The 14,491-nt window shown below is 37.6% G+C and overlaps 1 protein-coding gene across 7 annotated transcripts in view; it reads left to right on the plus strand.

The window, feature by feature from the left end:
- The window catches only part of EYA4 (EYA transcriptional coactivator and phosphatase 4), a 320,876-nt gene extending 311,962 nt beyond the window's left edge, over positions 1-8,914 (plus strand). For 4 of the 7 annotated variants that reach the window (XM_049901406.1, XM_049901388.1, XM_049901415.1 and 1 more), the window contains 3 exons: positions 2,578-2,699; positions 4,879-4,979; positions 8,598-8,914. In XM_049901406.1, the coding sequence (XP_049757363.1) occupies positions 2,578-2,699; positions 4,879-4,979; positions 8,598-8,678 (304 nt within the window). In that variant the 3' untranslated portion in view covers positions 8,679-8,914. Of the gene's footprint in view, positions 1-2,577; positions 2,700-4,738; positions 4,840-4,878; positions 4,980-8,597 lie in introns of all 7 variants that reach the window. The other 3 variants (XM_049901396.1, XM_049901424.1, XM_049901441.1) reach the window with 1 other exon arrangement.
- The last annotated feature ends 5,577 nt before the right edge of the window (positions 8,915-14,491 follow it).

The following is a 14,491-nucleotide window of genomic DNA, read 5'->3' on the forward strand; positions in this document are numbered from 1 at the left end:
AAATCCCTGCAAAGTCAGCGTAACTAGATGCTTATACAAAACATTGTGAAATTTTGTATGAGAGCCTTTAGAAAAGTTTGTCTGTTGACCCTAATTCCTCTTCTATGAATATAGTTAAAGAATACAATCAGAGATCTAGGAAAAAAATTATATGTAAAGTGGCATTATTTATAATATTGAGAAATTGAAAACAATGTAAGTATCTAAACTTAAATTTAAAAAATTATGGTACATCCACATGGTGGAGTTGTTTGCACACATTATGTTTTAATTGGGGAGAGGAAATAATAGGCCATGTGATATAAATTAATAGTCTCATGATATAAATAAATGAAACACATGGAATATAAAATTGTGTATATAGCATGGCCTCAGTGGGAAAAAAATACATACACTGACAGAAACACAGAAAGTAAATATGCAAAATGGAGAGAGAAGTTATTTCTGTATGATTAGATAATAAGCTTTCTTTTTCTTCTTCATAGTTGTCTGTATTTTACAGACTTTCTATTATAAATATATGCTTCATTCATAGTAAAAAAGGAAATGTCATAACTGAAGACTTGAAGTGTAAACAATGAAACTGAATTTCAAAACCAAATCTCAAAAGTTAAAAAGCCCATGCTTTATTGTATTCCACCATATTTTCATTCTATAATATTATCTCCCTATGATTTCAGACAGCATTGTATTTTAACAAAATACTATGTAGGCCCTTTAGTGCCACAATATAGTGATGTCTTTGTGTGTTATTCTTAATAATCTCTCTGCCATTATTTGGGAAGTTTCTTTGTGCTGATGGACAAGTCACTTTCTAGGTCTTCATTTCTTCATCACTCAAATTAAGGATTGTATTGGTAATATTTATTATATTTCTACCTCTAAAAGTAGAGGTAGGAATATAACTGATAACCTCATCACTTGCTTCCAGGAGTCAAAGCTCCTATTCAAAGCCAGATATCTACAAGACATGATTTAGAAATGTTTGTTTTCAGAGGCTAGTTTATCATTGTTTTTAAATAAATTATAGTTTTTCCTTACAAATGATATATTTAAAGAAAATAAAACATGATATTAAGTGTGTTTGGGGGTAAGTGTATACATGCCTATGACAAGTAGCATTCACCTTGCTGCTCTAAGTTGCCACTGAGACCAAGCTTCTGACAGTCAGTTCTCTGCTGTCAGTAGGATTCTAGAGAATTCTAGACAGAATTGTAGAGAATATTTCACAGGTCCTCACAAATACATGTCAAAGAATACAAAATATGTAATAGAGAAAGGTTTCATAGCGATGTGAGTCTGATTCCCAGTTTCATGTGTGTAGCTTAGGCCCTTCAATGCAGAATGGTTCGATTTTCCAACAATCCAGAAAGGGCCACAGTCCATTCTTTATGGATCTCCTCCTCACAATCCCCAATCTCTTGGTATTAACTTTATCCCAACACCCCCCCCCCATAATATCCCAACATGAAATAAACAGCCCTAAATTACAGAATAAATTACAGAATAGGAGATTCTTGCCCTCAAAGAGCGAGACCTTCGACACGATTGGAACTGGGCTCATTAGATGCATTTGCCCTTTTGTTGTTGTTGCTGTGGAGGAGGAGATTCAGGGATTCATTGAGTCCAGTAATAAATAAAAATTCTCTCCGTTTCTACCTCCTCGGGAGCTATCTTCTGTCAGCCTCTTGATTAGGACTTCTGGCTTTTGCACAAAACCAAAAAACTCCTCCTACCCTCCCATCACATCCTTTCTGCTTGTATCTTCTACTTCTCAGGCCCTGTAAACCCTGGGCCATGGAGTCCTATCGCCAGAAAAAAGACATTTGTAAACTGAGAGCTAAGCCATCTCCTCTTGTAATAAGCCTCCCATGATTGCTACTGGCTTTGGTAGGCACCCTCCTCCAGGGTTCCACAGGGACCTGAGGATGTCTATGTTATAGAACGTACTTCATATTGCAATTGTATATATACTTGTCTCTCTCCCTATATACCTTACGATTTAGAAAGGAAAAAAAAATGTCACTCATTCATGACTTCTTTTTGCCCATTTTCGTCTACTTCTTGCATTTTTCGGATGTATTCACAGTCACGGTGCCTTCCACGTAGTACCAAAAACCAAACCCATTGCCATTAAGTCGATTCTGATTCATAGCAACCGTATAGGGCAGGGTAGAGCTGCCCCATAGGGCTTCCAAGGTTATGATCTTTACGGAAGCAAACTACCACATCTTTATCCTAGATCTAGGTAGTACGTACTCCATAAATAACTGTTGAATATTGAAAGATTGGCAGTTCGAACCCACCAGTGGCTCCGTGTGAGAAAAGACCTGGCCATCTGCTCCCCTATGTAAAGATTACAGCCTTGGAAACCCTAGGGGGCAGTTCTGCTCTGTCCTACAGGCTTGCTACGAGTTGGAATTGACTCCAGGGCACACAGCAACAACACCGAAAGGTTAAATTATCATGGATCCACATGTTATGAATCTAGAGATCACAGTGACAATTTTAAATTTATTCTGCTACTAGAACTTATTATTAGAAAATGAATATAAAAGTATTTCCTCCCTGTCTTAGGAGTAACTGTGTAAATGTCTTGGTAACGACCACTCAACTGATCCCAGCTCTTGCGAAGGTTCTACTCTATAGTTTAGGAGGTGCTTTCCCCATTGAGAATATTTACAGTGCAACTAAAATAGGTAAGAAAATCATGTCAAACTTTGTCTTTGGGGGGATTTTTTTAAGCATGTGTCTCTGTAGGATCCTCTATTTCATCAAATGTGTGCTTTGAGCGTTGGGCAAATTTGAAGAGATCTCAAATAACAAAGATCCTTGAAACTCTCTGTGCGTGTGTAAATTTTATGAAAACTTTTGGCCAATGATATCCTAAACCCAATATCTGGATAGTTCTGACTCATTCTTCAGATATCATAGAGTAGTAAGGCACATGGTATCTAAATCATATACAAGATCTCTAGTTACATTATTTAATATTTTTGTGTATATAACTTTGCATCCTTACATATGCAATAATCTAGATCTAAGATAAAATACTATTTTGGCATTACAGGAGAGTTTTACATGTTTGGGCTAGTGTCCTTTACTCCAGGAAAAAAAAAAAAAAGGTTTTGTAAATCAGGAAACATAACTGGAATTTTCCTATTACATGAATGTCCCGAAATCCACATTTTTTAAAAAGGTACAATGTCAAATCAAAGAATGATAACCTTGTTTTTTGGATAATGTCTATCTGTGTAGCCATCTTTGACTTTAAGTACATTTCCCAGATTGAGACTTCTAATAAACTTTGAGAACTAAAACCTCATCAACTTTGGCCATCTTGAAAGAGTTAAAAGAAAACATGTCATGTATTCCACTGTTTATCAAGGACATGCCCGGGGAAATGGATGAGCTGTGTAATATGCCCTGAAGGTCAGCAAACTTTGGCTCTGGCACCTTGACAACAGCAGCTCAAAATCCTAAAATCCCCACCAAAAATAACCTGCCCTGGGCCTTTCAAAGGTCTGGTGTTGGCAGTGGCAAAAGGAGCCCCAAGTTGCAGCTGTTTTAGGAGCACATTTAAAGAGAGCCAAGCATTTATAAAATAAATTCCACATTGTCGCAAACACTGCAACTCAGAGCCTCAATCCCAATCCCATGCATGTTTTACATAAACGTATGTATTCATGCTAGCAGAATTTATATACTGGAAAATTTGATTTTGCCTTTTGACAAATCAAATAATTTTATACCAGCATAAGCATTTCTTTTAATAAGGGCAATATTCTTTTTTATTGGCCAAATCATTCCTTATATACCATCTGAAAACGTATTTTCATTTTTTCCCTTTAAACTAGTATTTTTTCCAGTTGTGAACTATCAGATTAAGAAAAAATGCAAAAGTAGCCATGACTGCATGAACTTTCTGGGAATGAAGTTCAGAAAGAACCAGTGTTTAAAAATGAAGACCATGGTGAAATTCCACAGCGATACTGCTGTAGTGGAGGAGCCCCGGTGGCATAGTGGTTAAGAGCTTGGCTACTAACCAAAAGGCCAGCAGTTCAAATCCACCAGCCGCTCCACCAGCCGCTCCTTGGAGATCCTATGGAGCAGTTCTACTCTGTCTTGTAGGGTCGCTATGAGCCAGAAGCAACTTGACAGGAGCTAACAACATTCCTATAGTGCTGTCAGAGGATAATAGTGTCTTTAATGCTGTGGCCCAGTCGGACAGCACTTAGTAAAATTAATCTGAGCGGACTAGCTCTTATCCACTTGAAGAAAGGAGCTGTTTATCAAGGTAATTCCACCTCTTAGTATTTCCTTTTTCCTTAGAGGTGAACCTTCAGTTTTTCACAGTCCTATGTTCCGCTGGTTTGTCTACACTACTGAAAATAAATCAGATAAAATTGAGCCTTAGCATTAAATAAACAAATGCTATTAAAACTTGTGGGGTTGCTTTGAAAAATTGTTCAGATATTCTTTTGGTGAAGTAAATATACATTTTTCTCTGGGTCAAAATGCTTAACCCTACTGACTTTTTCGGAGTGTAAAACACATTTGCTTAATCATCTGCCCTAAGTGAAAATTTAATGTTATTCGAACAGGTTTGTTGATTTCATAAGTCCAGAAGTTGCAAGCTAGTTCAAGTGATGTTCAAGAGGAATTAACTTAACACTTTATAAATCTTTAGGTGACTGAATGCAATGGCTGGAAGAATAAGCAGTGCATTGTTTTTCAGGCAAGGAAAGCTGTTTTGAGCGTATAGTGTCCAGATTTGGCACTAACATAACTTATGTTGTGATTGGAGATGGCCGGGATGAGGAGCATGCCGCTAACCAGGTAACTTCGCTCTGAACTCTTATCTCGTTTATCTTCCAGGAAAAGAAAGTTGCTTTGAACGAATAATGCAAAGGTTTGGCAGAAAAGTAGTATATGTTGTAATTGGGGATGGTGTAGAAGAAGAACAGGCAGCAAAAAAGGTAACCTGTCTCAAATCATGTTGGTGTGTTCCTTCTAATGCAAGCCGTTTTGTTTGCATTCCTGTAGTTTGGCCCAGTTGCAGCTTGACAAATGATTTTAAATTTATAGATCCAAAGCAGTGAGCGCATGAGACGGTCAATACTTACATTCAAATAAACCATTTGGAGTCTAGCATTTTTTTGGCCTGAAATTTGATAGGAAATGTAGGAAAATTGAATTACATTTGTGTGTGTGTGTGTGTAAATGTGTGTGTTGTGTGTGTGTGTGTGTGTATAACATGCAGATATATGTGATCCATAGATGATGTGAAAGGCCCAGCTCTTACCCTTTTCCTCATTCACCCTCTTTATACCATCCATCTTGGGGACTGCATGAAAGTAAGTATTAATGAGGGTAGAATGAGGGTAAATGTAATAGCTGAAGTAAAAACTGTTGTGAGAGAATTTAAGAAAACGTTCATGAACTAGGAATTATTCAGATCATTTTGTGGGCCAATTTGTCCTAGAGACTTAGGAGCAGTGTGCCTCACACCTTCTAGAAGAGTGTCTTCTGTTTTGGTGAGCCATCAATACTTAAATGAAGCCAAGCAGATGGCTTTGAACACATTGGAAAGATCTCATAGGCCCTAGGTATTTAAATAAGGCTTTTCATCTGGCCTTTATTTCTGAATAAGAAACCAAGGCAATTAAAAGCCATTAAATGGTTGGCTCAGGATCACAGGAAGAATGATGTCAGGACTGACCGCAGACACCAAAGTATCAGTCAGCATAACACTGAGCTCTGTAGCTTCTTTCACCGAATAATAGCAAAACATTGTGTAGCCAAGATAAAAGCAACAGAATTTATAGAGCAAAAAAAAATAACTAATTTTTTAAACAATGATATATCTGCCCCATAATATTTTACACAGAAAGATATTTATCCATGTTCTCCTGAGGAGATTTCAAATCATGATCTAATAAAGCCTTCACTGAACACTTGGAGGTGCAGTAATGTTTACCTGAATTCTGTTTCTCAAAAAAAGTTATCCATTTTTTATGAGAAGTTTATGGCCTTAATAGAAAAAGAAAGGAAATGATTTATGTTTCTAGTCAACTCAAATCATGCAAAATGGAGAAAGAGAAACCATTTGCACTTTAGAAGGCTTGGTGACAGTCTTGGCAGCCACACCTGAAATTCCCACAGAGCACCTAGGTCTTAATTAACAGTGTCAATGTCAATGACCCAAGACAGCACACTGGACCCAAGGATGTTCTGTATGAGGTCAAGGCTGCAGCTTCAAGGAATACAACTTCCGTTGCTGACTACGTGAGATGCTCCCAGTCACACACCATTGAAATCTCCCTGGCGTTTGTCAGTGTCCTGCATCCATATTGTTTTGATTTTTCACATTGACGTCATAATCGTGCCCAACAAATAGTAGTTAATGATGCAACCACTGCAGGAAATAGTTTACATATCTTTTAGCCTATGCAAAATTCACATATATCTAGGTCAAGGGTAATAAAATTCGCTTTTCCAAACCAGAACAGTATATGCCTTTGAAAATTAAAACTTTTATGAAGTCTACCCCAATGGTCCATGTTGTGAAAGGTAGACTTGGTGTATACCAATTGTCATACCTTCTGCTTTACACCTAGAACTTTAGGAGAAAAAGCCGTGACTCCAAGTGAGTGTAAACTTTGGTTAGAATGCTACTTCCAAATGGTTGTTTATGTAGGTACAGTTTTGGTGATGGTGAAGGCTTATAATTCTGTTTTGAAACATAGGTGGTTGGTTTCTCTAATACCCAGGATGCATGCTTTTCTTTGGATATAGTTGTAACTGCATGTGTGGAAATATTAAGTACTATTTTGTTATTACAAATAGATCTGATCTGAATAAAAAAAAAAAAAGTTACCTCTAGGTGGAACTCTGTGCTGTAATTTGACCTAAAAACATACTTTGTTTTGGGAATTTAAGAAGAGATCTCCAAGTTTAGGGGTAATAATATACAACAGCTCTCCTACAGAAATGTATACTGCAAGCTACACACATAATTTTAAATTTTCTAGAAGCTGTATCAAAAAAAGCAAAAAGAGACAAGTAGAATTAATTTTAATAACATATTTTAATTAACCCAATATATCCAAAATATTATCATCTCAATTGCTAATCGGTAAGCAATTATTAATTGCCATTGAACACCTTTTCAGTCTCTTTAAATTCAGTATGTGTTTTACACGGAATTAGCCACATAGCAAGTGTTCAATAGCCACATGTGTCTAGTGGCTACCATACCAAACAGCACAGAATTTTATAACAGTAATGATTAAAATGATACCCAATGTGTTTTCCATTACGTATGTGTATGTGTGTGTGTGTATATGTATTCCCATTATGTATATGAATTTATATTCCACACATATATATTTTACAAGATGTCATTGGCCCAAACTTAAAATAATGTTTTTGCTGTTTCTGTTGCTGTAGCACAGGATTTCCTTTTTTTTTTTTTTATCATTGTTATTATTTCCCCAAGAGCTTTTTAAATTTTTTTTCCTAATCACTCCCCTGAATGAAATTTCGATACTACATATATACCACTGTATGGAGTCCCTAGATGGTGCAAACAGTTTATGCACTCAGCTGCTAACTGAAAGGCCTGAGGTTCAAGTCCGCCCATAGGCACCTCAGAAGAAAGGCTGGGTGATCTACTTCTGAAAAATTAACGATCGAAAATTCTATGGAACGTGGTTCTACCCTGACACACAATGGGATTTCCATAAGTCCGAATTGGCTCAACAACTGTTTTTTTTTTTTTTTTTTTTCTTAATACACACACTCTGATGCACAAGGGGTCGCCATGAGTCAGAATGGACTTGATGGTAACTGCTGTATAGTGGTATACTTACTTGTATTTCTTTAAGGGCCACAAGCAATTGTAATGTGTAAAGGTTTTTCATTCCCCAAGAATCCATTTGTGCCCTCTTGGGAGTAATATCTCCCCCATGGAGCACATATGTTAGAGTGCCTGCCCTCAACCCAACACCAGTGAAATAGATCAACTCTACTAGCTTAAATTATTAGTTAACCCAGACAAAGTTGGTCAACTTGCTTTTTTTTTCTACCTTATATAGTCCAGCTTCAAATTATTTTTTACGTAGAAAGGAGTGAACTTTCTTTTCCTCTCAAGCGGACAAAAGGCTTGGGCTTAGGGAGTTGATGTTTTTTTTGTTTTGTTTTGTTACATGACAGCTGGACCTTTAGGAGTGATGTAGTGATTAAAACTTCCTTTCCATCAGCCTGGTAGGACTTCGATGCCCAATTTGCTTCCCCAGACGTTGATATTGGCAATGCCACTTCTCTAGAATAAATATAAGTTACTTAAGAAATGTCAACATTTGTTTTAATCATCGTTAAAATCCAGTTCAGATCTATTTCTTTATGATTTTGACACTGCTGTTACTGATGCGTCCAAGCCTTCGAATATCACCGTCTCTCCTTTAAATGGCCTCCCTTGAACTTGGGGGACTTCACATCCTATGTGTACTGCAGCCTTGTTGAGACAATAGTTATGATCTCTCTCCATTCCTCCCTCTTCTCTCCCCTCCGCCCTCCTTCTCTTAACCACACAGCACAACATGCCCTTTTGGAGGATATCAAGTCACTCGGATCTCTTGGCTCTCCATCAAGCACTGGAATTAGAGTATTTGTAACTGTGTTCTCCTGCTGGAGATTCCTTTTTTATATTTCAAGTACACTGAATTTTTATGTGTGATTCAATGCCTCTGGCTTTACACATATAAATTGTCTTAAAGGATGAAATCATATTTGGAATGAAAATTCCAGAATGAAGAATTCAGATTGCTGAATGGAGTTAAACTTTAGCGCTACAGAAAGGAAGCTCTATGGTCTTACATTTACAACACTTTAATGGTTTTAACAAAAAAAAATCTGTGGAGGTTGCTGGTACACACCAAATGAGTCCTAACTGGAATTCACAGCTTTAGCAAAGAACTCTTACCCTGGCAAAGCACCAACACACAGGCTCCGTCTGACAAGGTGGTGTTCAACAACATTCCTCAACAGGGGATCTCTTCTCAGCCCTGAGGTTTGAATCTGACTTTTGCCTACCTAACCCAGAAAATCTGAATTGGAATGCACTCAGACTGTATAAGGACAGTCCTGTCTAGACCTGTAATTTGTGTAAATTATTGAGGAAAATAATTTACTGTGACTTTATTAGCAGTTGACTTTGAAAGTGGATGCAATTTTTTCTTTCATCTGTGGGGGAGGGGCGCGGGAGGGAGAATGGGGATATAATATTGTTTCTTTTTTTTTTAAGTTTGGCAAACAGAATGCTCATTCAGATGTGCTGGGCCTGAAATACAAGCCAGCGTTTGTGTGTTACAATGTAACTTTGGTTAAAATCTCTGTAGATAATGAAAAACAAAAACCTTTGTGATCATTCTTCACATGACCAAATTTTAAATTCAAGCGATCAAAGCTTAATACTGCATCAGCAAGAAACTATTTGTTGCAATAAGAAAAAAATAATAATGACAATAAAGGAAAGCTTGTGTTTTTATTTGGGTTCTTAATAATTCCAATCATTTGTATGAGGCAACTATTTGTGCAGAAGGTTTGGGCAAGACTGTGGGACCTTTACTTAGAAAGTGAAATGTGTGTTGAAGTCTTGAGTAGCCTACCTACAGTTTTACTGGAGAGAACCGAGAGCCATATTCCTGATGACTTGCACTGTTTTGAGTTCGAGACTTTTGGGTAAGTGTAAGTTGCAAAGAGGATAATATTTTCATACAAATCATTTAAAAAAAAATTATCACCCAACCTTTCTCAGAAATTTGTATTGAATGTAACATGGCTTAAAATAAAGCTAAGTGCATTTTTTTTTCATAGTACCATTGTGAACATGAGATATCATCCATAGCTGAAGGCTGATGCCCCAGATGGCTTCCTAAAGAAAGTAAATCTATGGAAATGTTACCTAGAATATCGTCATCAGATAAATTAGCAAGTGAGCCGGATAGTGGGAGCGTTATTAAAATCACAAGCGTCAAATAGTACCTGGTTCTCTGTTTGAACACATCAATCCAGTTTTTCTCTATTACAGACTCGCAGATGTTAGTTTCTGCCTGTACAGACACTATACAATTGACTGCATTCATTGCAAGGAGAATTTGTCATCGTGGGTTTGCATGTTTTTTTGGTTTTTTTTTCTTGGTGTGTAGCCCATGTTAGGAACACGATACAGGTTCTCCTGTCATTTTTTTCTGAAATGATTTCCCTTGTGGAAAGTTAAGGCTTCAAGATCTAAGAGCGTTTTAGTGGAACCTGCACCTGCAGTTCTGTGTTTAAAATGTCATGATGTGGAACCTGGAGTCCAGCTACCGGGCAGTGCCTCTAACCGGAGGGTGGTCCGTAATAGTTCATCATCTGCGGCTTTTGTGACTTCAGTGAGGTTTGCACACTAATCACAACCATCACTATATAGAAATATGATTTTGTTTTTCTAGGCTCTACAACTAATATTTCTTTACTGAATGCTAAGGCCATGTTTACACTGGGTAGAAAGCAACTGAGAGTCCTAATTTTGCATAAGACTGTGATTTCTTCATAAAACCGTAAACTTTTATCCTTTACGTTTAGCGTTTGGCCTAAGTACAGTTGCAGACAAATTAAAGATGGGATACTCTTAATAATAATAATTTTTTTTTTTTTTAAGTATGGTATTTCTGTTGGCCTTTAGCTGGAAAACAACAGCTTAAACATTTAAAGAGTTGCATTGATAGTACTTAATTATTTTGTGCACTAAAACCTTGAATATTGATTGCTGTGAATAAAACAAAATTACTTTTACCGTACAGCCAGTTTCTTTAAAGATAGAATTGCGGCGTGACATCTAAATTTTCTATTCTTTGTCGTATGAAACAAGCAAAGTTTCTTACGCTGCAAAACCTCCAGGTGCGAAAGGAACACCCCTTCAAAAAGCAAGGAGAAGTGCTGCTGACTGCATCACTCTGTGCTGTTTCTCCACACGTCTTTTTTCTGATTATGTGCTCAGAAGAGGCTGCGAGCATGAGACCTAACTACTAGGTTGACGGAGAACAGTGTGTCTGGCAGGACAAAGGTGCGGGCCCACAAGCCGACATCACAGCTGGGTCTTGTGACTTTGAGCATGCACAAACTAGAGCTCTTCCTTCTCACCTGAGGAGCAGAAAGTCCTCTTCCTTTCTGCTCTGGAAAACAAAGCATAAATAACAGCAACAACAAAAACACCACCTTTGGCAATCCTCACACTCTGTCTGCATGTAGAATATTGTGCCTTAGTGCAAACCAGTTAGAAAAATGGTATGTAACTACAATGGGGTTTTGGCTCCTGTACAAACTTAGTATATTACTAGGAAGGATAACTACCTTGTGTTGCACCTGAAGAATATCAGGACCATATAATCTCAGTAACAAAATAGGTGGTATGGCTACAATACTATACCATATGAGATGAAGTCAGGATACTCCTGCAAAAATTTGTAAATCAAATTCAGAGGCAAAAAAAAAAAAATTAGAATCAAGTAGCTTGCACACAAAACGTAGGTAATAACTATCTCTAAGAATTTTTTTTTTCCTTAGTCTCTGGTGAGCTAAGATTCAAAATAGTGTCAACCGCATGCTCCAGTATGAAGTTGTTTTTTAAAAGCACATTTGATTATGAGAAACCTACATTCTCAGTGAATATGGCATTTAGTATTTCTTTTAAAAACAAACTTAAGCATCATAAGCCAAAGTTGCATTTTGACTCCCAACTGTTGTAGCATTATGGAAATCTCACAGTGAAGGTCAAGGGTTTCTGGCATATATTAGTAAGGTATAGTTTATCGGGGCCGACATAATTTAAAGAAATGTAAATTAATATTAAAAGCTTGTAAAAATATGTACATCTTTACTATTTCTCAATAAATACCTTTGGAAATGTTTTCATTTTCTTCACCCTCCCATGTTGTTGAGTTTTTGTTGTATATATTTAGCTTGATCCTAAGCAATGTGAAATTTGCATTTCGGTTTCTTGGCACATTCTTACCTTTCCTTCTTTGTGCCTAAATTGCATAATTTGCAGTTTAGGAAAGCTGAGATACAACACAGTAAAATGTCACTAAGTAAGACCCCAAAGTGGGCTGGTTTACTGAAAAGGTGTGAGTTGCATAGTTTGTGTTTTTTAATACATATAGGGTCACAATTCATTATTGGTAACGGAATGGCTATTTGAACAGTTAATGTAAGTAGTTCCCTTTAGGTGAATATGGGGTTTGGCTTCTAAATAACTTCCAAGAGGCTAAAAGATGGAGTGTTTTTTCTGAAAAAGGTTTAACAGCCTTTTGTTATCTGGTATATAAAACTGAAAAAAATGGATTTATTTGTAAATCTGTTGTTCATATGCAGCCAAAGGCAAATTTCAGGACAACCTCCACTCATTCACAGTTTTTAAAAATGTTACCATTCATTAATGAGGTTCAAATGGAATTACGTGAGAACACACTGGTGAACTGTATATATACCTTACAAGAATCAGTTATGACCTAAGGGAATACAATGGATAGATTTAAAATAAATTGAATATGCGCGCTTCCTTTCTGTTCCCTTATATCCAGTCACCATTGAAAATTGATTTAGAGAAAGGCTTACCTGTATGTATCATCCACAGCTGTCCCCTGAGCTCCAGACAAGTAGACCGTGTTTACCTATTCAATATACCTACTCAGACCCCTGAGGAACTCTCACATCGTGTCCAAAACTGAGCTAGCCTTCTACCCCAACCACTTCTCACCTCTCCCAGCACTACCACCCAGGTCACATCGTTCTTAGTTGCCATTGAGTCTATTTCATCTCATGGCGACCCCATGTGTGCAGAGTAGAACTGCCCCATAGGGTTTTCAAAGCTGTGACCTTTCAGAAGCAGATCGCCAGGCCTGTCTTCCAAGGCATCTCTGGGTGGGTTTGAACTACCAACCTTTTGACCAGTATGCAAGCACTTAACCATTTGCACCACCAAAGAACTCCTTACCCAAGTCACAACAGTCATCATTTCCATATTAGACTCTAGCCTAGTCTCTCTTCTTTGATCCTGACCCTTTTCAGTATATTCTCATCACAGTAGCCAGAGTGATAAATCAGGGCATGTCCACCCTCTTCTCAGAGCCCTGCAGTAGCTGGCCTCCATTGTCACTCAGAGTAGACACCAGTGTCCTTATGATCAGGCCCTACTCAGTGGCACCTAACAACAACAAGGCCATACCCAAAGATCTCTTTTGCCCTCAGGTTCTTGAGATCATAGTTCAAAATCACCTCTCATTGAGAATGTACCCCTCTCTAGAATTGCATACACTCTCCCAACGCTCCTATCACTTCCCTGCTTTATTTTTTTAGCCATCATTGTTGGGTGCCGTCAAGGTGGTTCCAACTCATTGTGACCCTGTGTACAACAGAACCAAACACTGCCTTACCCTGTGCCATCCTCACAATCATTGTTATGCTTGAGCCCATTGTTGCAGCCACTGTGTCAGTCCATCTTGTTGAGGGTCTTCCTCTTAGATTTGTAATTATCCAACAGGGTAAATATTTTTATTTATCCTTTTTTTTTTTTTTTTATGACTCCCTCTCTGAAGTATAAGCTCTGTGAGGGCAGGGCTGTTTATTTTGTTTTGCTCACATCTTTATAAACAATATCTAGGAAAGTGCCCAGCATATAATAGTGCTCAAAAAGTATTTATTGAATGAACATGCAGCCTATAGGAAGAAAGACCCTTATATGATCGTGGTCTACATGTAAAGATATTTAAAATGGTAGAGCTAGATTTTTTAAAAAAGGAAAAAAACATACAGGTAAGTTTGGATGGGACCACGGTAACTTTTTGCAACTTACCCGGAGTGTTTGCTGGCCTGATAATTTATGAAACTAAAAAGCAAGGATGGCCACGTGGAAGATGTATCTGGAAAAATACAGAGCTGAGAATGGTCTGCTGGAAAAGAACACATTTCCCATAACTCAGTGATTGCTTCCTTACCTGTGGTTTTTCTCTGTTATAACGAAGTGGGCAGCATCAGGAGGTTTAGTCGTTTTGAGTTCCTTAAGCAATAAAAAATCATGTAAAAATCAGATCTGTCTGCAAACTGTGTTTATGATTCTGAGTCCCAGAAATAAAAAGAAAAGTGTATGATTTCCCTCAGTTAGCAAACCCAAAACCCATTGCCATCAAGTCGATTCTGACTCATAGCGATCCTGAAGGACAGAGTAGAACTGCCTCATAGAGTTTCCACGGAGTGCGTGGTGGATTTGAACTGCTGACCTTTTGGTTAGCAGCCATAGCTCTTAACCACCATGCCACCAGGGTTTCAAAAGATAGCCGTTATTTGTTATTTGTGTGTGGTTTTGTATTTTTTAAAAAACACGCTTGTTGGATACAATGCTATAAAGATACATGTATTCTCATGCACAGGTCGGTACTCAAAGGGGTCT

Source organism: Elephas maximus, chromosome 1 (assembly GCF_024166365.1).
Source record: "Elephas maximus indicus isolate mEleMax1 chromosome 1, mEleMax1 primary haplotype, whole genome shotgun sequence".
Taxonomy (NCBI): domain Eukaryota; kingdom Metazoa; phylum Chordata; class Mammalia; order Proboscidea; family Elephantidae; genus Elephas; species Elephas maximus.